This window comes from Engystomops pustulosus, chromosome 7 (assembly GCF_040894005.1).
Source record: "Engystomops pustulosus chromosome 7, aEngPut4.maternal, whole genome shotgun sequence".
NCBI lineage: Eukaryota > Metazoa > Chordata > Amphibia > Anura > Leptodactylidae > Engystomops > Engystomops pustulosus.
The window spans coordinates 30,415,257-30,437,941 of record NC_092417.1 but is presented as its reverse complement, the minus strand read 5'-3'; the positions used below and the strand labels follow the sequence as shown (position 1 = coordinate 30,437,941).

Genomic DNA, 22,685 nt, shown 5'->3' with positions numbered 1-22,685 from the left:
ACTTTAACCCTCCACAGTCTGGTCATTCCTACCATATATTGCAGCACTGTACAGATGTATCATCTACCGTCCCTTCCCGATTGTACTGTAGCCCCCCCCCTCCACTTCATGAGATCTTTTATTCATCTGCATGAAGAGGAAAACGGAAACATTTGGCAAGGGGCAGCACAGTCCTTCCATATTAATACAAGAGGAACTTCAGAGCTCTGATCTTTTCCTCGTGACATCTTAGAGACTCTAAATGGGGAAGTTTCTTTTACTTGGTTACTAGTAAAGTCTTCTCTTGTGGGGGCAACGTACATGGGGTCTTCAAGTAATAAAAATAACACTGAAGACTGTTGTTACCTGCATAAAGATGTTTTATGCAGGTATAAGTTTGTGGCGTAAGGGATTAATGAATTAGCGCACGGACTGAATGGTTTAGCACTCCCTAGACCAGTGATGGCAAACCTTTTAGAGGTCGAGTGCCCAAACTGCAACCCAAAACCTGCATATTTTTTGCAAAGTGCCAACAAAGCAATTCTTGCAGTAACTTATTACAATCTTCTTGCTCCATGCTATACCACAGCTTTCAATAGGCCAAAGGGCACCAATATCTTTGTCAGAAGGAGAAGAAATTTGGATTGCCACTGGAGCTTCCCTTGACAGCCCCCTGAACAGGAAGATTCAGGGGTCACACAGAATGATAACCTAACCCTGTCCACACCTCTCTCTTCCTGCAGTCTCAGGAAGACCATGATGCTTCACATTAAAATAATGCAAAGCATGGAAAGTCCTGAAACTGCAGGAGGATCCCTGTCTGGCAAACTCTGCCATGGGGCAACAGCCTGAGTGCCCACTGAAAGGGCTCGGAGTGCCACCTCTGGCACCCGTGCCATAGGTTCGCCACCACTGCCCTAGACCATCCATTAGCTGCTCTCTTTGTGCCACAAAATGCACCAAAAACGAGTTGAAAAATAGAAAAGCCAGAAAATTGTTGGAATCACAAGCAGCACCACAATTTTGCGCCCAAAAATAGAACAAGTGGAGAGTGTCGGAAGACCAACGATATAGTGGCGCCAAAACTTATCATATATTAAGGTACAAGAGGTGCGAGAAAGGAAAGGGGGGGGGGGGACAGTTTTCCGTTTGAATGGCGGTAATAAATTACCCCCATAGTGTTCTTATAATGGTATCACCCCACATTGCTCTAATAGCATTGTATGCCACACAGTGTCCCTATCACTGCACCAGCTACCCAGTGTAATACTCCAGCCCAAATCAGCATAATCCACACAGTGCCACCACATCAACACCTGCCCAAACAGTGCCACCACATCAACACCTGCCCACACAGTGGTACCACATCAACACCTGCCCACACAGTGCCACTACATCAACACCTGCCCACACAGTGCCATCACATCAACACCTGCCCACACAGTGCCACCACATCAACACCTGCCCACACAGTGGAACCACATCAACACCTGCCCACACAGTGCCACCACATCAACACCTGCCCACACAGTGGTACCACATCAACACCTGCCTACACAGTGGCACCACATCAACACCTGCCCACACAGTGGCACCACATCAACACCTGCCCACACAGTGGTACCACATCAACACCTGCCCACACAGTGCCACCACATCAACACCTGCCCACACAGTGCCACCACATCAACACCTGCCCACACAGTGGCACTACATCAACACCTGCCCACACAGTGGTACTACATCAACACCTGCCCACACAGTGCCATCACATCAACACCTGCCCACACAGTGCCACCACATCAACACCTGCCCACACAGTGGAACCACATCAACACCTGCCCACACAGTGCCACCACATCAACACCTGCCCACACAGTGGTACCACATCAACACCTGCCCACACAGTGCCACCACATCAACACCTGCCCACACAGTGCCACCACATCAACACCTGCCCACACAGTGCCACCACATCAACACCTGCCCACACAGTGCCACCACATCAACACCTGCCCACACAGTGGAACCACATCAACACCTGCCCACACAGTGCCACCACATCAACACCTGCCCACACAGTGGTACCACATCAACACCTGCCCACACAGTGCCACCACATCAACACCTGCCCACACAGTGCCACCACATCAACACCTGCCCACACAGTGCCACCACATCAACACCTGCCCACACAGTGGTACCACATCAACACCTGCCCACACAGTGCCACCACATCAACACCTGCCCACACAGCGCCACCACATCAACACCTGCCCACACAGTGGCACCACATCAACACCTGCATACACAGTGGCACCACATCAACACCTGCCCACACAGTGCCACCACATCAACACCTGCCCACACAGTGCCACCACATCAACACCTGCCCACACAGTGGCACCACATCAACACCTGCCCACACAGTGGCACCACATCAACACCTGCCCACACAGTGCCACCACATCAACACCTGCCCACACAGTGCCACCACATCAACACCTGCCCACACAGTGGTACCACATCAACACCTGCCCACACAGTGGCACCACATCAACACCTGCCCACACAGTGGTACCACATCAACACCTGCCCACACAGTGGCACCACATCAACACCTGCCCACACAGTGGCACCACATCAACACCTGCCCACACAGTGGCACCACATCAACACCTGCCCACACAGCGCCACCACATCAACACCTGCCCACACAGTGGCACCACATCAACACCTGCCCACACAGTGGAACCACATCAACACCTGCCCACACAGTGGCACCACATCAACACCTGCCCACACAGCGCCACCACATCAACACCTGCCCACACAGTGGCACCACATCAACACCTGCCCATACAGTGGCACCACATCAACACCTGCCCACACAGTGCCACCACATAAACACCTGCCCACACAGTGGTACCACATCAACACCTGCCCACACAGTGCCACCACATCAACACCTGCCCACACAGTGCCACCACATCAACACCTGCCCACACAGTGGCACTACATCAACACCTGCCCACACAGTGGTACTACATCAACACCTGCCCACACAGTGCCACCACATAAACACCTGCCCACACAGTGGTACCACATCAACACCTGCCCACACAGTGCCACCACATCAACACCTGCCCACACAGTGCCACCACATCAACACCTGCCCACACAGTGGCACTACATCAACACCTGCCCACACAGTGGCACTACATCAACACCTGCCCACACAGTGGCACCACATCAACACCTGCCCATACAGTGGCACCACATCAACACCTGCCCACACAGTGCCACCACATAAACACCTGCCCACACAGTGGTACCACATCAACACCTGCCCACACAGTGCCACCACATCAACACCTGCCCACACAGTGCCACCACATCAACACCTGCCCACACAGTGGCACTACATCAACACCTGCCCACACAGTGGTACTACATCAACACCTGCCCACACAGTGCCACCACATAAACACCTGCTCACACAGTGTCTCTATAAGAACACCAACTATACAGTGCCCCAATATCAGCACTAGCCACACATTGTCCACATAACATCACCGGTCACATGGTGCCCCCATAATAGTAACAGTCAGACAGTGCCCCCATAACATCAAACCACACTATGCCCCTATAACATCACAAACCACACTATGCCCCCTTGCATCAGCAGCCACATAGTGCCCCATACCAGCACCAGCCACACAGTTCCCCATTAAGTGCACTATCCACACAGTGCTTCCATATCAGCACCAGCCAAACAATGCCCCCATAACATTACCAGCCCACACAGTGCCCCCATATCAGCACCAACTGATACAGTGGGGCACATTTACTTACCCGGCCCATTCGCGATCCAGCGGCGCGTTCTCTGCACAGGATTCGGGTCCGGCTGGGATTTAAGATGGTAGTTCCTCCGCCGTCCACCAGGTGGCGCTGCAGCGCCGAAAATAATCTTAACGCCCCGGAATGCACCATCCCATAGAAGGTGAAGGTGAGCGCTCCCCAAGCGACACATTTTCGGATTTTAAATGCGGCGGTTTTTCCGAATACGTCGGGTTTTCGTTCGGCCACGCCCCCCCGATTTCTGTCGCGCGCATGCCGGCCCCGATGCGCCACAATCCGATCGCGTGCGCCAAAAACCCGGGGCAATTCATGTACAAGCGGCGCAAATCGGAAATATTCGGGTAACACGTCGGGAAAACGCGAATCGGGCCCTTAGTAAATGACCCCCAGTGTCTCCATATTAGCACCTGCCACACAGTACTTCCACAAGAACACCATCCACACAGTGCACTATGCCGCCCTAACATCACCAGTCATACAGTGTACCCAAATCAGTACCAGCCACACAGTACCATCATAAAAATACCATCCACAAAGTGCCTCCATATCTGCATTAGCCACACAGTGCCCCCATAACAGCACACACCCATGCCTTGCCTCATGAGAATAGAGACTCTGTGTACATGCATAACAACCCTCTCACCTCTGGGGAACTGCCAAAATGTTAATCTCCCTAAAATCAGCTCATCAGCAATCTCATAGATAGGGGAGAGGGGTCAATAGTGTAAAACCCCTTTAATAACCTGAGCTTGTATATTCATCTTATCACTTTGATAGTTGCCACCCTTTGTAATTATCTCATTATCTTGACGTTTCAGGAAGTTAGAGAGTCACGTTGTATTCCACGACCCGGGAGAAGATTATTTTAGGGTTTTCGCTAGACCTTTTTTCTATGAGGGCCTATACGTTTCTCAATAGGCATCGGAGCTGTGATGAAACCACGATAAGCCGGTGGAGCTCTCGAGAAGCATGAGCTCAGAAGAAAAAAGGAAGTCCCTTGGTGGAACTGGTTGCAGCATAATTACTACACATCTATCTGTGAGCAGACTATCCCTCCGTCAGCACGGCCCCGGGAAGCTGAAAGGTGATCGCTTCCCTGCTTATTTACAATGCAGATTGAGGGATACTGGGTTATTTGCTTGTAACAAATTCTGGCTATAAAACCAGGAAACCTGAGAGGGATGGCAGCAGGAGCGCACGTCCCAGGACACATGATGTGAGAAGCCAGCGAGGGAGCGAGCCATCACCATCCAGGATGTCCATGCTAACACCTATCCTGACCCCCACCGAGATCAAAGGTTACCTGTCCAAGGGGGAGCGCTTCATAAAATGGGATGATGTAAGTAGCACAATCACTCATCTTCCTACTCAAATGTAATACTTAAGGGTCAAGTAAATTGGGTGACAAAAATGGTAAATTAGAAAAAATTTCAAAAAGTGAAAATTTCAAAAAGCTGCTTCAATTATATAAAGTTTGTTTTCTGTACTATGCAGTGTTCAGGGGGAAATTAGTGTTGTTGTAGATCAATACTTTAGGAAACTTAGGGTAGGGGATTTTTAATCCTGTATGGGACCACCCAACTGTGGGACCACTAGTGAATTCAAAAAGAGGGGCTTACATGTCCCCTTGGGTGTATTGGGTGCACATGCTGGTCGACTGCCCAATTCAATTCTATGGGGATGCAAGAAATAGTCATCCCAGATGTCCCATAGCAGTCAATGGAGAAGAGAGCAGACATGTGCACTATTGCTCTATTCATATAGAGGACTTGTGGACCACTGATCACTCGGACCCCCAGCAATGAGAAACATATCCCCCATCATATAATCATTGCTAATGGGAAAGATTTAGACATTTTAAGAATGAAACTTCGTGAAAGTTTTGTCTTTGTCTATCATCTTGTCATATTCAGAAGCAGGTGTTTAGCACATGTCATATCCAGTCTAGATGACGCTTAGGGGCACAAATCAGTTTCCTGTGCTCATGGTTCACTGCAGAGTATCACTACTGCAGAGTATCACTACTTGGAAAATGAATTGGTCCTACTATTTGTTTTTTGCATAAGTCACAAAGGATAATGAAGAATGTAATTTTTTTTGCAGAAGTACAGGGGATGTGTCTGGTCTGTGCCGCTCAGGGTGAATCAGGGTTGTGATAGGGTGCATCAGGGTTGTGATAGGGTGCATCAGGGTTGTGATAGGATGCATCAGGGTTGTGATAGGGTGCATCAGGGTTTTGATAGGGTGCATCAGGGTTGTGATAGGGTGCATCAGGGTTGTGATAGGGTGCATCAGGGTTGTGATAGGTGGCATCAGGGTTGTGATAGGGTGCATCAGGGTTTTGATAGGCTGCATCAGGGTTGTGATAGGGTGCATCAGGGTTATTATAGGGTGTTTCAAAGTTGTAATAGGATGCATCAAGGTTGTGATAGGGTGCATCAGGGTTTTGATAGGGTGCATCACAGGGTTCTGATAGGGTACATCAGGGTTGTGATTGGGCGCATCAAGGCTGTGATAGGTTCCATCAAGGTTGTGATAGGTTCCATCAAGGTTGTGATAGGTGGCATCAAGGCTGTGATAGGGTGCATCAGGGTTGTGATAGGGTGCATCAGGGTTGTGACAGGGTGCTTCAAGGCTGTAATAGGATGCATCAAGGTTGTGATAAAGTGCATCAGGGTTGTGATAGGGTGCATCAGGGTTGTGATAGGGTGCATCAGGGTTTTGATAGGGTGCATCAGGGTTGTGATAGGGTACATCAGGGTTGTGATAGGGTACATCAGGGTTGTGATAGGGTGTTTCAAAGTTGTAATAGGATGCATCAAGGTTGTGATAGGGTGCATCAGGGTTTTGATAGGGTGCATCAGGGTTATTATAGGGTGTTTCAAAGTTGTAATAGGATGCATCAAGGTTGTGATGGGGTGCATCAGGGTTTTGATAGGGTGCATCACAGGGTTCTGATAGGGTACATCAGGGTTGTGATTGGGCGCATCAAGGCTGTGATAGGTTCCATCAAGGTTGTGATAGGTGGCATCAAGGCTGTGATAGGGTGCATCAGGGTTGTGATAGGGTGCTTCAAGGTTGTGATAGGGTGCATCATGGTTGTGATAAGGTGCATCAAGGTTGTGATAAGGTGCATCAGGGCTGTGATAGGGTGCCTCAAGGCTTTAATAGGTTGTATCAAGGTGGTGATAGGGTGCATCAGGGTTGTGATAGGGTGCTTCAAGGTTGTGATCGGATGCATCATGGTTGTGATAAGGTGCATCAGGGTTGTAATAGGGTGTGTCAAGGTTTTAATAAGGTGCTTTAGGGTTGTAACAGGGCTGCAAAACTGCACAGAGAGGGTCCATGAGCTGTGTCCTCTCCATACCCGCCGGTACCATACATCTACCGTTTATCATAATTAATGCTGGCAGGTTCAACACTGCGAACCCAAACAGCGGCAGGATACAGAAATCAGTTGCCATGATGGTCAGGAGCCAAAATCTTCCAGGCCTCTAATAGAAGAAACTCAAATACACTCTGCTGATGGCAAAATACCAATGTACAGCAGTATTGTAGTAGTATTTCAGCACATTGTATAAGCACTGGGGACCTTAGGGTTCAAACACCTTAAAAAAAACTTTAAGAAAATAAACCAAGCTTCAAACTTATAAAACACAAAAAACATATTATAGAATCCCCTTCCGCACATAAAAATACCAAATAAATCCTGAACATACTAGCTATGATCTATAAAAATAAAAAAATTATGATCCCATAAGGTAAATTCCATAAAGGAAAAACATTCACATGTCCAAATTGCTGCTTTTTTCTGTTTTGACAACCAGAAAAATTTTAATAAAAAATGACAGACATTTTGGTTCTTTTTCCAGTTTGACCACCCGTTTAACTTCTCATAGAGAGAAGCTAATGGAAATTTGCATCCTCAAATGCATTATAAAGAAATTGATGCTTCATGGTCAACTGTACTATTTTGGGCCCATGCTGGTTCCTGTTTCAAAATCCAAACCACAGCAGAAAAAAAGCAGTAACTAAAATATATCAAATCTATCAAAAAATTACCAGTGATATCGCATTCTCATAATTCCTCATTATCTTCATGTGAGTAGTGCTGCTGCAGTATTGGGAATGTACTGATAAAATGGACTGTGTCTGAGCTAACAGGGGTATTCCCATGAAGACAAGATTCTTAAATATACTCAGGATAACAAAATAACACATTCTCTAATTCACTGTTATTAACAAAAATACAGCATTTCACAGATATAATTCTAACCTGTCTCTATCAGTCCTGGTGTACACAATTTTGGTTGTCCTTGGAAACGACCATAAATCTTCTGACAATGGTTGGTTTCTTCTCATGAACAACATTTCCTGTCTGCACACTGCAGGGCTCTCTGCGTCCTGCCCCCTCCTCCCATTACAAGGCCAGCTCAGAGACAGGCACTTCCTGCCAGCAAGCAGCAGTATGCAGAGACTTACTCTACCAGCTACATACAGATAAGGTCTTTATAGCAGAGGTTACTGTGTGTTTCATTGATGAGTTGAGGAAGCAGGACTGAGAGTGTCATTGTGTTTTATATCCATCTCATGAATCTCATCATATCTTATCGCTGATCTGTCTGATCTCTGTGTCAGATGCTAGTATAATGCGCCAAAGCTAAATAAAAGTGTAGATAAAGCTATACCCTGAAAATCTAAACACATTGGGGCACATTTACTTACCCGGTCCAGTTGCGATCCCGCGGCGCGTTGCCCGATGCTAATTCGGGTCCGCCGGGATTCACTAAGGTCCGATATCCAGGAGGTGTCGCTGCTGCGCCAAAGTTCACCTTCTTCGTCCCGATGCATGTAAGTGGTGATCTTGCGACACAAATTCTTTTTTAAATTCTGCGTTTTCTCCGAATCCGTCGGGTTTTCCGACGGCCACGCCCCCACATTTCTGTCGCATGAAAGCTGGCGCCGATGCGACAAAATCCGATTGTGTGCGCCAAAATCCTGGGGCAATTCAGAGCAAATCGGAAATCGTCGGGATACCCGACGAAAGTGCGCGATTCAGACCCTTAGTAAATGAGCCGCATTGTCAACACATACTTATGCGCTACTTTTTCAAGTTCAAGTGTAATTTTCAATTTCCTCCACTGGTGGCACTGCAGTAATATGAAACACTGCTGGTTTTCCCTATAGCGGATTACAGTACAGTTCACTGGATAATAAGAATACCGTATTTTCCGGACTATAAGGCGCACAAAAAATCCTTTTATTTTCTCAGAAATCAAAGGTGCGCCTCATAGTCCAGTGCGCATTATATATGAACCGTACTTATTACCAGGTCTGCCACCTGCTGGTAATTCATCCTTATAATCAGGTGCGTTATACTCCGGTGCGCCTTATATATGAACCTAGACGTTTTAGCAGGCATTTATTGATGGTGCTCCTTATAGTCCGAAAAATACTGTAAGTAATCACAGGTCAGTCATCTATCCACAAGCAGTCAATATTGGGTTAAAAGGGTTCTGCAAATGGTTATAAATAATTCTTAAAACATATTTAAATATTTTTTAAAGAAAGGCTTAAAGGGAACCTACCACCACGAATCTACCTATAAAGGTAGATCGGGTGGTAGGTGGATCAATAGGACGTGAGGATAGCCCTTTTAAGGGCTAATCCTCCCGTCCCTGCACTTTTTGGATAACTTTTAAGAACCAAATATGGGGCGTGGAGTAGCTGGAGCTGAGGCTACACAGCGTGGCTACTCCACGCCCCAGTAGCCACTTTGTTCCTCCTATCCAAAATCTTCGGCGTACAGCTCCTCGTAGCTGTGCACCCTCGTCCGACGAACCTGCCGTCTGCGCATGCGCAGAACAGCAGGCCCGCGCCTGTGCAGATCCTGCTTCGGACAGTGACCGCGCAGACGCGGGCCTGCTGTTCTGCGCATGCGCAGACGACAGGTTCATCGGACGAGGGCGCGCAGCTATGAGGAGCTGCGAACCGAAGATTTTGGGTAGGAGGAACAAAGAGGCTACATGGGCGTGGAGTAGCCGCTACATGTGGCCTCAGCTCCGGCTACTCCAAGCCCCAGTAGCCGATTAACAAAATTTACATATTCGGTTCATAAAAATTATCCAAAAAGTGCCGGGAAGGGAGGATTAGCCCTTGAAAGGGCTATTCTCACGTCCTATTGATCCACCTACCGATCTACCTTTATGTAGATTCATGGAGGTAGGTTCCCTTTAACCTCTTAACGCTCAGCGTCCGATATATCGGACGCTGAGCGCAGTGACTTAGCGCTCAGCGTCCGATATATCGGACGCTGAGCTGATGCCGGTTCAGCTCAAGATCTGAGCCGAACCGGCATCGGGAAACACGGGGTGCCGGCTGTGACTAATAGCCGGCACCCCAGTGTAACACCCGCGATCGGAGTTGTCTCCGATCGCGGGTGCTTAACCCGTTAAATGCCGCGGTCAGCGCGACCGCGGCATCTAACATGTATCTGGGGGATCTTTCCCCCACGATCGGCCCCCCCGAACCGTTTTCGGGGTGCGCCGATCGTTGCTATAGTAACTCTGGGGTCCGATCTGGACCCCAGAGTTACCTGCAAGAATTGCCAGTAAGATGGCGTCTGTGACGTCATCTTACTGGCACAGTGCCAGCCTATGCAAGTGTATAGGCTGACACTGATAATACTCTGCAATACATGAGTATTGCAGAATATTATCATGAAGAAGCAATCAGATGATTGCTTCTTCATGTCCCATGGTATAAAAGTGAAAAAGTAAAAAAAAAAGTTATTCAATAAAAAAATAAAGTCATAAATCACTAAAAATGCCCCAAACCCCCAAAACATATAAAGAGAAATATAACTCAAAAAAAAGTCTAAATCATAACACAAACCCCAAATATATAGTATCACCGCGTCCGTAACAACCCGTAGAATAAAAGTAAATCATTATTGAACCCGCACGATAAACGCCGTAAAAAAAAACTGTTATAAACCCTCCAAAAATTATGATTTTTACCTTTTCAATCCCACAAAAAATGCTATAAAATGTGATCAAAAAACCATATGTACTGCGACATGATACTGGTGCAAAGTACAACATGTCCCGCAAAAAACAAGCCATCAACCAGCTCCGTAGCCAAAAAAGTAACAATGTTATGCCACTTGGAAGACGGCAATACATAAATGATAGATTTTTCCCCACATTAGGGTTTTGTTTGACAAATTTAGTAAAACGTAAGAAAATATATTCATGTCTGGTATCCCCGTAATCGTATCGACCCATAGAATAAAGATAACATGATTATTAGTCTATACGGTGAACACCAAAAAAAAAAGAAGTAAAAAATCCAGTACAGAATTGATGCTTTTCTACTCCTGTCCTCAAAAAACGTTCCTAAATTTTCAACAATAGGTGATACAAACCCCAAAATGGTAACATTGGAAAAAGCATCTCATCCCGCAAAAAAAATGGCATCACATGGCCCCAATAACGAAAAAGCGAAAATTTTATAGCCTTCAAAAGGGGCCAATGAGGAAACTAAAATCCTGGCAGCTGCAGCGCCCTCCTTCCCTTCTGCACCTCGCTGTGCCCCCATAACACAAGTCACAGCCACATGTGGGGGGTCTTTGTACTCAGGAGAAATTGCAGAACAAATTGTATGGTGGGTTTTCTCTTTTTATCTTTTGGAAATGTGTAAATTTTAGGGCTAAATGAACGTATAAGGGAACAATATGACCATTCTAAATTTCACCTCCATTTTGATTCAATTACTATGAAGATCTCAAGGGGTTAACAATCTTCGTAAAAGCTGTTTCTGATAGCTTGAGGGGTGCAGATTTGAAAATGGGTTGGTTATATAGGGGGTTTTGATGCTAAATATGTAAAATTTCATTCCAAACTGTATTTATCCCCAAAATAGTCAATTCTGAAAATCCGGAAAAGCGATATTCTATTTGTAAGCCGCGTGACGGCAAAATAAATTATCCAGACATTTCAGAAATTATGAAAATGTAAAGTAGACAAATGGGAAATGTTATTCAGCAACTTATTTAGGTGGTAAATCGATCTGCCTGAAAACGCAATGATTTTGAATTTCGAAAATGGCAAATTTTTCCAAAAATTTATCATATTTTCTTTTTTTTTGTAAATAAATGCAAAACTTATCAGCCAAAATTTACCACTAAAATGAAGTACAACATGTGGGGAAAAAACAATCTCAGAATCGCTTTGATAAGTAACAGTGTTCAAAAGTTATAACCGTATAAAGAGACGCAAGTCAGAATCCAAAAAATCGGGCTGAGCCTTAAGCTAAAAAATGGCTGCGTCCTTAAGGGGTTAAAGAGTAACTGTAAAGGTTTTTTTGTTTTCCACAAATCAATAGCTCTTGGGATGTAAAACAACAACAACAGTTTCCTTCCTATAGCCCTCGGATTACCGCATTGCTGCAATGGCTGCCTCCTCTCAATGTCCTGATAAGCCCTGGAACAAAGTGGAAACAAACTGCAGATTCATGGGAGGGGAGGGGCTGCTGCTGCCATGTAACATGTAACAGTGTATGTAGCAGAGCTGGAAATGTATGCAGATGTCTCCTGCACAGAATAGTGAGGTACAAGACCTCCCTGTTCTCTATCAGTCCCTCCATCCTAGTCTGTGATTCTGCAGAACTTTCTCTGTCTCTCTCCTTTCCTCATGCTTCTCCCCTCCCCTACCTTGTCATCGGCAGTATCAGCTCTGTCCAGATAAGCTAGAAACCCTTACTGCTCACACAGTACGGGCTATAGCCTGTATGTAACTACTGGTTTACTTATGATTTCTACAGCTTATTACATGTTCCCTGTTCCTTCATGTGATGGAAGCTGCCAGGCTGTCACCATATACATCCTGTTGTTGAGCTGTTCTTAACCCCTTAACAACCAGGCCCTTTTTCGTTTTTGCGTATTTTCACTCTCCACCTCCAAAAATCTATAAAACTTTTTTATTTTTACATGTAAAGAGCTGTGTGAGGGCTTGTTTTCTGGGTAACAAATTGCACTTCATAGTGATGGTATTTTATTCCATGCCGTGTACTGGGAAGTGGGAAAAAAATTCCAAATGCATTGAAATTGGTGTAGAAATGCATTTGCGCCATTTTCACAAGGCTTGGATTTCACAGCTTTCACTGTGCGCTCCAAATGACATGTTTACTTTATTATTTGGTTCAGTATGGTCATGGGGATAACAAATTTTATAATATTTTCATACCTCCTGTACAAAAAAAAAAATTATTTTGCTGCCTTCTGGCGCTAATAACCTTTTCATACTTCAGATTTTTGTGAAATGAGATGACATTTTCAATGCTACCATTTTGAGGACTGTACAGACACTTTCTGATCGCTTTTTATAAATTGTTTAATATTTTTCAAAATGGCGAAAAAGTGCCATTTTCGACTTTAGATGCTATTTTCCGTACGGGGTTAAACCCCAGCAATAATCGTTATTGTATTTTGATAGATCGGACATTTTGGGATGCGGCTATACCTAATATGTTTATGATTTTTACAGCTTATTTATATTTATATGAGTTCTAGGGAAAGAGAGGGATTTTAATTTTTATGATTTTTTTATTCATTAACTTTTACTATTTTTCAGACTCCCTGAGGTACTTTAACCCTAGGTTTTCTGATTGATCCTACCATATACTCCCATACTGCCATTTTCCTAATCATTTATTACAATGTGCAAATCCCACATTGTAATAAAATGGTTAAAGGGAACCTACCACCACAAATCTACCTATAAAGGTAGATTGGGTGGTAGGTGGATCAATGGGACGTGAGGATAGCCCTTTTAAGGGCTAATCCTCACGTCCCCACACTTTTTTGATAACTTTTATTATCCCTATATTCAAATTTACTTATGCGGCTACTGGGGCGTGGAGTAGCCGCATCTGAGGTTACACGAGGCGGCTACTCCACGCCCCGGTAGCCACTTTATCCCTCCTACTCACCCATCTTCGGCGCGCAGCTCCGCGTAGCTGCGCGCCCCCGTCCAGCGATCCTGCCGTCTGCGCATGCGCAGAAGAGCAGACCCGCGCCTGTTTCGGAGCAGTGAGCGCGCGGAGCTGCGCGCCGAAGATGGGTGAGTAGGAGGGGTAAAGTGGCTACCGGGGCGTGGAGTAGCTGCCTCGTGTAACCTCAGATGCGGCTACTCCACGCCCCAGTAGCCGCATAAGTAAATTTGAATATAGGGATAATAAAAGTTATCAAAAAAGTGTGGGGACGTGAGGATTAGCCCTTAAAAGGGCTATCCTCACGTCCCATTGATCCACCTACCACCCAATCTACCTTTATAGGTAGATTTGTGGTGGTAGGTTCCCTTTAAATTCAAACAGCCTTGGGTCTTTGTATGCCGCTCTCCGATGACATCACAGGGAGTGAAGGTCTTCACCAAGATGGGCGCCGCCATCTTTTGGACACCGCTGGCAGCCGAGAGCAATGTAAACACCCGCAATTGGTGCGCAGGTGTTACTGGCAGGTGTTTGCTGTAATATGCAGCAAACACCCTCTTGGTACGGAGAGGGGTCAGCCCATGTCCTCGTATAGAAAAGCTCAACAGTGTGGATGCTTGACACATGAATTTCCCCCAGCAGCCTTAGAAATTAATGTGCATATTGACAAATTAAACTTTGGAGCTGATGCCGCACAGCTTTGAGTGTGTGCTCTGTGCATGCGCACACCCATTTGCCTTGTGGACTCACGGGAGCTGCGCACTAAGGATAGGGTAAGAGGGTACAAAGAAGCTACTGGGGCCACAGCGCGGCTACTCCACGCCCCACTAGCTTCTTCATGTAATTTGCATATATACAACAAAAACTTTTTATCAAGATATCAGCCACTCAAGATTTTGCAATAAAAAATGATACAGTATGATTTTCCTGTATGGGACTGTGAGAGGTCAGTGTCTCTGGTGATGGCCTGTCATGCTCACCAGCTCTTCATTCAGGTTATGTTGGGGGCATTTGAAGACATTGGGGCACATTAACTAAGGGTCCGCACACTGCATTTCCATCAGATTTCCCGAGTATTTCCGTGTTGCGCCGCATTTAACAGAGGTTTATGGCGCACGCAAGCAGATTTTGGCGCAATCGTGACGACTTTCATGCGACACAAATCGGGATGTGGCCGTCGGTCACCCCGACTGATTCGGACTAAGTGTGGGATTTAAAATGCCCCGGGAAGAAGATGGTGAACTCCGGCGGACCTGAGCGCGGAAGCGACACATGCAGGATCTCGGCCGCACCATCTTAGTGAATCGCGCCAGACTTCATCCTCGTCGGACAACGCACCTCGGGGATTGCGCAGGGACCGGGTAAGTAAATGTGCCCCATTGTTTTTCCTCAACTGCACCCGCAGCAATCAGACACTGTTTCCCATGGCAGCCAACCAGAGCTCAGCTTTAGTTTTCCTACAGCTGTTTTTAGAATTAAAGCTGAGCTCTGATTGGTTTCCATGAGCAACTAGAACAGTTTTACCTCAGACACTTCTGATAAATCTATTTATTATGGTTGGTAGTGATTGATGCATAGATCAGGGCCTATGCGCACACATATTTATCATAAGTCTCTTAGAGCAGAACTGTTCTAGTTGCCCATGGCAACCAATCAGAGCTCAGCTTTCATTTTCCCACAGCTGTTTATAAAATTAAAGCTGATCTCTGATTGGTTTCCATGGGCAACCAGAACAGATTTACCTCAGAAACTTGATGATAAATCTCCCCCATAGGGTGGATTTGGTATTTCTGCCCCTAGTAATGTTCTGTCTGGGGGGGGTTCCCTAATTCATAGCTTCACTCCAAGAAGTGTTGTGCTCCCCTTTCCTGAGAACATCACATTGAGACCTATGTATCCTGACACTTGGGTCAGGTATAGGATCTGTTTGGCGTCTTGCACACAGCATGTAATGGCCGCCATTGTCTATGTACAGACATGTCTGGTACTTTCGGCCATTAGCCTGTGTTGGTACAGACTGTAGTTTGTTTAGCCGTTGTTGCAGTATTTGACTCTAATTTGTTATGAAAATTTAGGCAAATGAAGAAGCAAAAACTGTGCGCGTTCTGTGAAGCCACATCCAGACATACGAAACCTCAGCGTCTTCTAGATGGAGCGTCGCTGTGATTGCGAGGTCTGATGTTTACATTGAGGGATCCTGGTCAGGATCGCTTCCTGTGAGCTTAGTCATCTAGACCCAAGACATCAAAGGCAGAAACGAGTCAAGAGAAAACATTGTGAATATATCACTCTCAACCTTGCTGGAACATACTGAAAGCCATAACAATAACACAATATACTACCCAGAAGTGGAATACAATATAGACAGATTGCGCGGTAGCCCGGGCCCAAGTTTTCTAGAGGGCCCGTGGCCACCCAAATCACCCACCAAATTTTATACTGAGAAGGACCTTTGCTATTAAATCCTCATACATCTGTTCATGATTTTAATACACAAGTACATGAGAGCAATTTCAGGCGCACTTGTAGGGGCACTAATATTCATACAGGCCCATAGTGGTCTTAATCCATACCTTATCCTACCCTTCCTAAAACTACATATTTGAAGATGAGTGGCCAGGATGACCAGCTTTAACACTACACAAACAAAAATTTGTGATTCTATATTTGGAGATGACCAAATCAGATACCTTCAAACCTGGATTTATTTTGCTACACTCACCATTTTAAAGGGGTTGTCTGAGACTGTAAAAAAAACCTTGGTGGGCGAGAGGGGGCTCCTTAAAAAAAATAAACATTTACTGTCCTGCCGGCGTCCCGCGCTGCCATCTCTCTGACACCCATATCTACTGTTCTATAGGATCCAGAAACAATTTCCTTTTTCAGATCCCTTTCAGACTTGTACTTCTGTAAGATAAGATTATTATCTTTTATATAACACCAGAACTATGTTTCTATGTACAACAGAACCGAAGATAGGGGCGTCTGAAGTGACTCTCCCGATGCAATCTAAACTTGACTCATCTCAGGAAAATATGACTCTTCTCTGCTCTTTTTTCCAGGACTTTAGAGGAGATTTTTATAGGAAAACAGGAGAGTTTTCACATACAAGAGTAAATTCAAGAAAGGACATTTCATACCCCACCTGAGAGGGCTGCTAGTTAAAGGAATAAAATCTGGTGACATGTTCCCTTTGATTGTGTAAGGAAAGGAAAGAAATCTGTAGAAAAGTGAACTGCTACTCTTTCTTAGTCCTCTCTTCACAGATAAATATTGCACTACGCTGGTGTTTCCATTCTCTAACACCTTTCTTTTGAAATAAATTGTGCACTAACCTGTAATAAAAAAAGTTTTTTTTACTACGTTGCTTAAAGGGGTTGTCTGCCATTCTATAGCTCTTCTCTCTTCTTCCTGATGTGAGCTGTAGAACGGCCATCCCTACACCCCCTTTTTTTTAGTAAGTGGGTTCTCCATGCAGCGTCTCACATCAAGCCTGACATTGGATGAGAAAAGACATTTATTAACGTGTCAGTTCCTGCTTTTTAGCAGGTGACTGAGGCCCTGATGCTGCCCCCTATCTTTCTGCACGTGGTGCTGCCTGATGCAAGAGGCTCAACTTGCCTCATGGTTGGTGCACTCCTGCCTGTTATACTGTATGAATAGAGCAACATGTCGAGCAAAGCACAAAGTCATATGATTGCAAGGGGATCCCAACCCTTGAAAAAAGAAAGTATGACTTTTACTTCACAGACCCTTTAAAGGGAAGCTGTCACCATTTTATCACTAATTCCTTTATTTATATAGTGCTGCACAGAGCTTTGCCAAATCAGTCCCTGTCCCCATGGGGCTCACAATCTAATCAACCTACCAGTTTGTTTTGGAGTGTGGGAGAAAACCAGAGGAGCCGGTGGAAACCCACACAAACACGGAAAGAACATACAAACTCTTTGCAGATGTTGACATGGATGGGACTTGAACCCAGGACCCCAGCGATGCAAGGCTGTAGTGCTAACCACTGAGCCACCTTACTACATTAATAACACCTGGAAGTAGGGTGTGAAATATCCTTTTTAGCAATACCTCTTCTTCGCAAAAATTCCTGTTTACCTACAATTCTTCACATCTAAAGTCAAATGTCAAAGGTCAGAGATGATCTCTGTGTATACTGATTCAACTGACTCTGCCCCTTAATCTGGGAGAAGAGCAGAATCATGGCAAAATATGCAATGAAGGCCCTAAGTGCATATTCTCTAGTAGAAGGACCTGTGATGATGACATCCACAAGCTCAGGTTTTCAGATGCAGTTTTTAACCCCTTAACGACCAGGCCCCTTTTTGTTTTTTCATTTCCATTTTTCACTCCCCATCTTCAAAAATCTATAATTTTTTTTTATTTTTACATGTATAGAGCTGTGTGATGGCATGTTTTCTAACAAATTGCACTTCCTAGGGTCGGTATTGAATATTCCAAGCCGTGTACAGGGAACTACAAAAAAAATTCCAAACGCAGTGAAAACGGCAAAAAAACGCATTTGAAACTTTTTCTTGTGGGCTTGGATTTTACAGATTTCACTGTGCGCCCCAAATGACAGGTCAACTTTATTCTTTGGGTCGGTACGATAACGGGGATAACAAATTTATATAGGTTTTAGAATGTTTTCATTTCAACTTTTTCATACTTAGGTATACGGAGCTTTTTGTTGTGTCATTTTGTGCGACTTTTGATGATGTTTTCAATGTTACCATTTTTAGGACAGTGCAACGTTTTGATACTTTTTATAGAATTTTTTTATATTTTTCAAAATGGCAAAAAGTGCCATTTTCAACTTTGGGCGCTATTTTCCTTTACAGAGTTAAACACAGTGAAAAACCATTATTATATTTTGGTAGATCAGGCATTTTCGGATGCTTCGATACCTAATGTGTTAGTGATTTTTACCTTAACTGTTTTTCAGACGCCATAGGGTACTTTAACCCTAGGTTGTCTGATCGATCCTACCATATACTGCCATACTACAGAATGGCAGAATATGGGGATTTTCCAGCCCTTTCAATAAAATATGCAAATCGCAAATTGTAATGAATGGGTTAAAATGAGACAGCCTCGGGTCCTCAGAAGACCCAAAGTTGTCATGGCGACCGATCGCCGCTCCCCGATGATGTCACGGGGAGAGACGATCGTCACCATCTTTTTTAAGTCACCGGCTAGCACCGATCGCGGGTGTTACTGGTAAGTCTTTGCTGCAATATGCAGCAAACACTTACCGGCTATGGAGAGGGCTCGTAACTGATGTAATGAGCCATTTGCAGTTTCACCGTAAAGAATAGTCAGTACTTAGACATGCATGGCTAAATCTTTAAAAGAAGCATATACTACTGGCAGGATCAACCAGGTAGCCGGCTCTGAGGAGGGGGATGACTCCTTTTCAGGCTCTGTGTGCATTGTCAGTGCAGTATTTGCTGATAGATTGAGGTAGTTTAATAGTAACAGCATATGATTATAACTTTTCAAAAGTTTTGTGATCAGTGGAGTTCTGACAGTTGTGACCCCACAGTGATGATAATTCTGTACATACCTACACATACGTGTTACCCCAGCCTCAGAATGCAGTTGCAAATCTAAGACAAATTATTGACCAATAGGAAATGCTTTTCCTCCAGACGAAAAAATTGCCAGACTCGTGTAAACATGCAGAAGACAAACATTCATACATTTTTCAATTTGTGCAGAAATATTTGTAATAAATGTATTGATTTTGTGCAGGAATCATCTACAGCATCTCCAGTAATTCTACGTGTTGACCCAAAAGGTTTTTACCTGTATTGGACTTTCCAGAGTAAGGTGAGAATATTCTTTCCTACCATATATTGTATGTTTTACCTGTCTTGCCTGTATACAGACCTGCAAGCAGCATATTATCAAGGAAACTCAGCAGATTGTTTATCGTGTCCTCTCTGACAGCAGGATATTATAGAGCAAAAAAAGTGTAAAAAAGTGTCTTATATGCAGGCAGCATGTTATAGAGCAGGTGGATCTGAGCAGATTGCATATTGTGTCCTAGCTGCAGACAGCATGTTATAGAGCAGGAGGAGCTGAGCAGACTGTACATAGTGTCCTATCTGCAGGCAGCATGTTATAGAGCAGAATGAACTGAATAGATTGTGCATAGTGTCCTATCTGCAGGCAACATCTTATAGAGCAGGAGGAGAAATTGAGCAGCTTGTATTTAGTGTCCTATGTGCAGGCAGTATGTTATAGAGCAGGAGGAGCTGAGCAGATTGCATATTGGGGGTCATTTAGTAAGGGCCCGATTCGCGTTTTCCCGACGTGTTACCCGAATATTTCCGATTTGCGCCGCTTGTACATGAATTGCCCCGGGTTTTTGGCGCACGCGATCGGATTGTGGCGCATCGGGGCCGGCATGCGCGCGACAGAAATCGGGGGGGCGTGGCCGAACGAAAACCCGACGTATTCGGAAAAACCGCCGCATTTAAAAACCGAAAATGTGTCGCTTGGGGAGCGCTCACCTTCACCTTCTATGGGATGGTGCATTCCGGGGCGTTAAGATTATTTTCGGCGCTGCAGCGCCACCTGGTGGACGGCGGAGGAACTACCATCTTAAATCCCAGCCAGACCCGAATCCTGTGCAGAGAACGCGCCGCTGGATCGCGAATGGGCCGGGTAAGTAAATGTGCCCCATTGTGTCCTAGCTGCAGACAGCATGTTATAGAGCAGGAGGAGCTGAGCAGACTGTACATAGTGTCCTATCTGCAGGCAGCATGTTATAGAGCAGGAGGAGCTGAGCAGCTTGTAAAAAGTGTCTTATTTGCAGGCAACATCTTATAGAGCAGGAGGAGAAATTGAGCAGCTTGTATGTAGTGTCCTATGTGCAGGCAGCATGTAATAGGCAGGGGTGGATTAAGCCTGCCATGGGCCCCGGGCTGTATGTATATTATAAGCCCTACAAGTCTGGAGTCACTTCCTACATATGGTACTAGAATCAGCTTCTTGGGGAATGGAGGATGCATCCCTTCTGTCTGCTTTCATACTGCTGTTTCAAGACTATGGTAAGACCATCAAAGGTCCTGAAATGGCTCTTGTGTACATATATATTAAGAACAGGAACAGATGTGCAAGGATTTCATGGGTCTAGGTACTTCTTAGAATAAAATTTGGTGGGTGGTGTTGGTGGCCATGGGTCCTCTAGACCAGTGATTTTCAACCTTTTTTGAGCCGCGGCACACTTTTTTACTTAGAAAATCCTGGGGCACACCACCAACCAAAATAGCACAAAATGATATTATTATGACTATATAATACAAATAGTTAATAATATAGATTGTAAATTTATTTTACTCACTCAGTGTGAAACCTGGGCCTGTTTCGATAAAAAACAAAATGGATATCCTGGCAGGAATGGTGGAAAGACACACACAAAGCTCTTCCTCAACAGCTCTTCTCAGTTTCTCCCTGTTTTTAGTATATGGTGCTGATTATTATGTGGCTCATATACTGCAAAATAAAGGGGTACAATGAGAAGTACTATGGCCATGAAGCCAGAGTACAGGTGCCAGCTCATATACTCAGCATATGGGCTGGTACTTGTAGTACTCCAGCCTCATGACTATAGTATTTCTCATTTTACATTTCTCATTGTTATATACAGTATACTGCTGGAGTACTACAAGTACCAGCTCATATGCTGAGTATTCTGCCAACAGTTCATATACTCAGGCAAAAGCTCATATAGTCAGCATTATTGGCGGGCATTACCTTGGCGGTGGGCAAATGCGAGAGTCTCTCCGCTCTCAGGATGATGCGCCGGCCTCGGTGAGGTCATTTTGTTGCGCGAGGTTCAAAGCTTGCGAATGTGTTATTGTACACGTCTCCTACATTGTAAGAAGCCATGACTGCGCATTGCCGGGAAACAAAGCACAGGGGGCATCATAGTTTGGGGAACTTTCCACGCGGCACACCCGACCATGTGTCGCGGCACACTAGTGTGCCACGGCACACTGGTTGAAAATCACTGCTCTAGAAAACTACAATCTGCTCAGCTCCTCCTGCTCTATACGATGCTGCCTGCACATAGGAGACTATGTACAATATTCTCAGCTCCTCCTGCTCTATACGACGCTACCCGGAGATAGGACCCTATGTACAATCTGCTCAGGTCCTCCTGCTCTATAACATGCTGCCTGCAGATAGGACACTATGTACAATCTGCTCATCTCCTCCTGCTCTATAACATGCTGCCTGCAGATAGGACACTATGTACAGTCTGCTCATCTCCTCCTGCTCTATAACATGCTGCCTGCAGATAGAACACTATGGGGCTTATTTACTAATGTTCCGCGGCCGCATTTCAGTTGGGTTTTCTGACGTTTTTGGGCATTGCGCCGGGGACTGCATTGCGTGCGACCGATTTATGTCGCAATCGCGTCGGCTTTCACGTGACACAAATCGGGGGCCGGCCGACGGACGATCTGACGGATTCAGACAACGTGCGAGATTTAACAAATCAATTTGTGTGGCATCCAATGCACTTACATACACCGGGAGGAAGAAGGTGAACTCCGGCGGACCTGATCGGGGAAGCGACACAAGCTGGAAATTGGGCGCACGATCTTCATGAATCGCAGCAGATGGGCATTCCGGTGGAGAACGCACCTCGGGATCGCACAGGACAGGTAAGTAAATGTGCCATTATGTACGATCTGCTCAGCTCCTCCTGCTCTACAACATGCTCCCTGCATACAGGACACTGTGTACATTCAGCTCATTATGCTGTATAACATGCTGCCTGCAGATTAAACACTATGGGGCTCATTTACTAAGGGTCACACTGCTCACTT

At 45.3% G+C, this 22,685-nt stretch overlaps 1 protein-coding gene across 2 annotated transcripts in view; it reads left to right on the top strand.

Moving 5' to 3' along the window:
• Positions 1 to 4,855: 4,855 nt before the first annotated feature.
• The window catches only part of PLCB2 (phospholipase C beta 2), a 74,523-nt gene continuing 56,693 nt past the window's right edge, over positions 4,856 to 22,685 (top strand). Inside the window, exons 1-3 of one of the 2 annotated variants that reach the window (XM_072115294.1) lie at positions 15,569 to 15,744; positions 15,906 to 16,003; positions 19,594 to 19,671. In XM_072115294.1, coding sequence (XP_071971395.1) covers positions 15,980 to 16,003; positions 19,594 to 19,671 — 102 coding nt within the window. In that variant the 5' untranslated portion in view covers positions 15,569 to 15,744; positions 15,906 to 15,979. Of the gene's footprint in view, positions 5,180 to 15,568; positions 15,745 to 15,905; positions 16,004 to 19,593; positions 19,672 to 22,685 lie in introns of those variants that run through there. The other variant, XM_072115293.1, reaches the window with a different exon arrangement.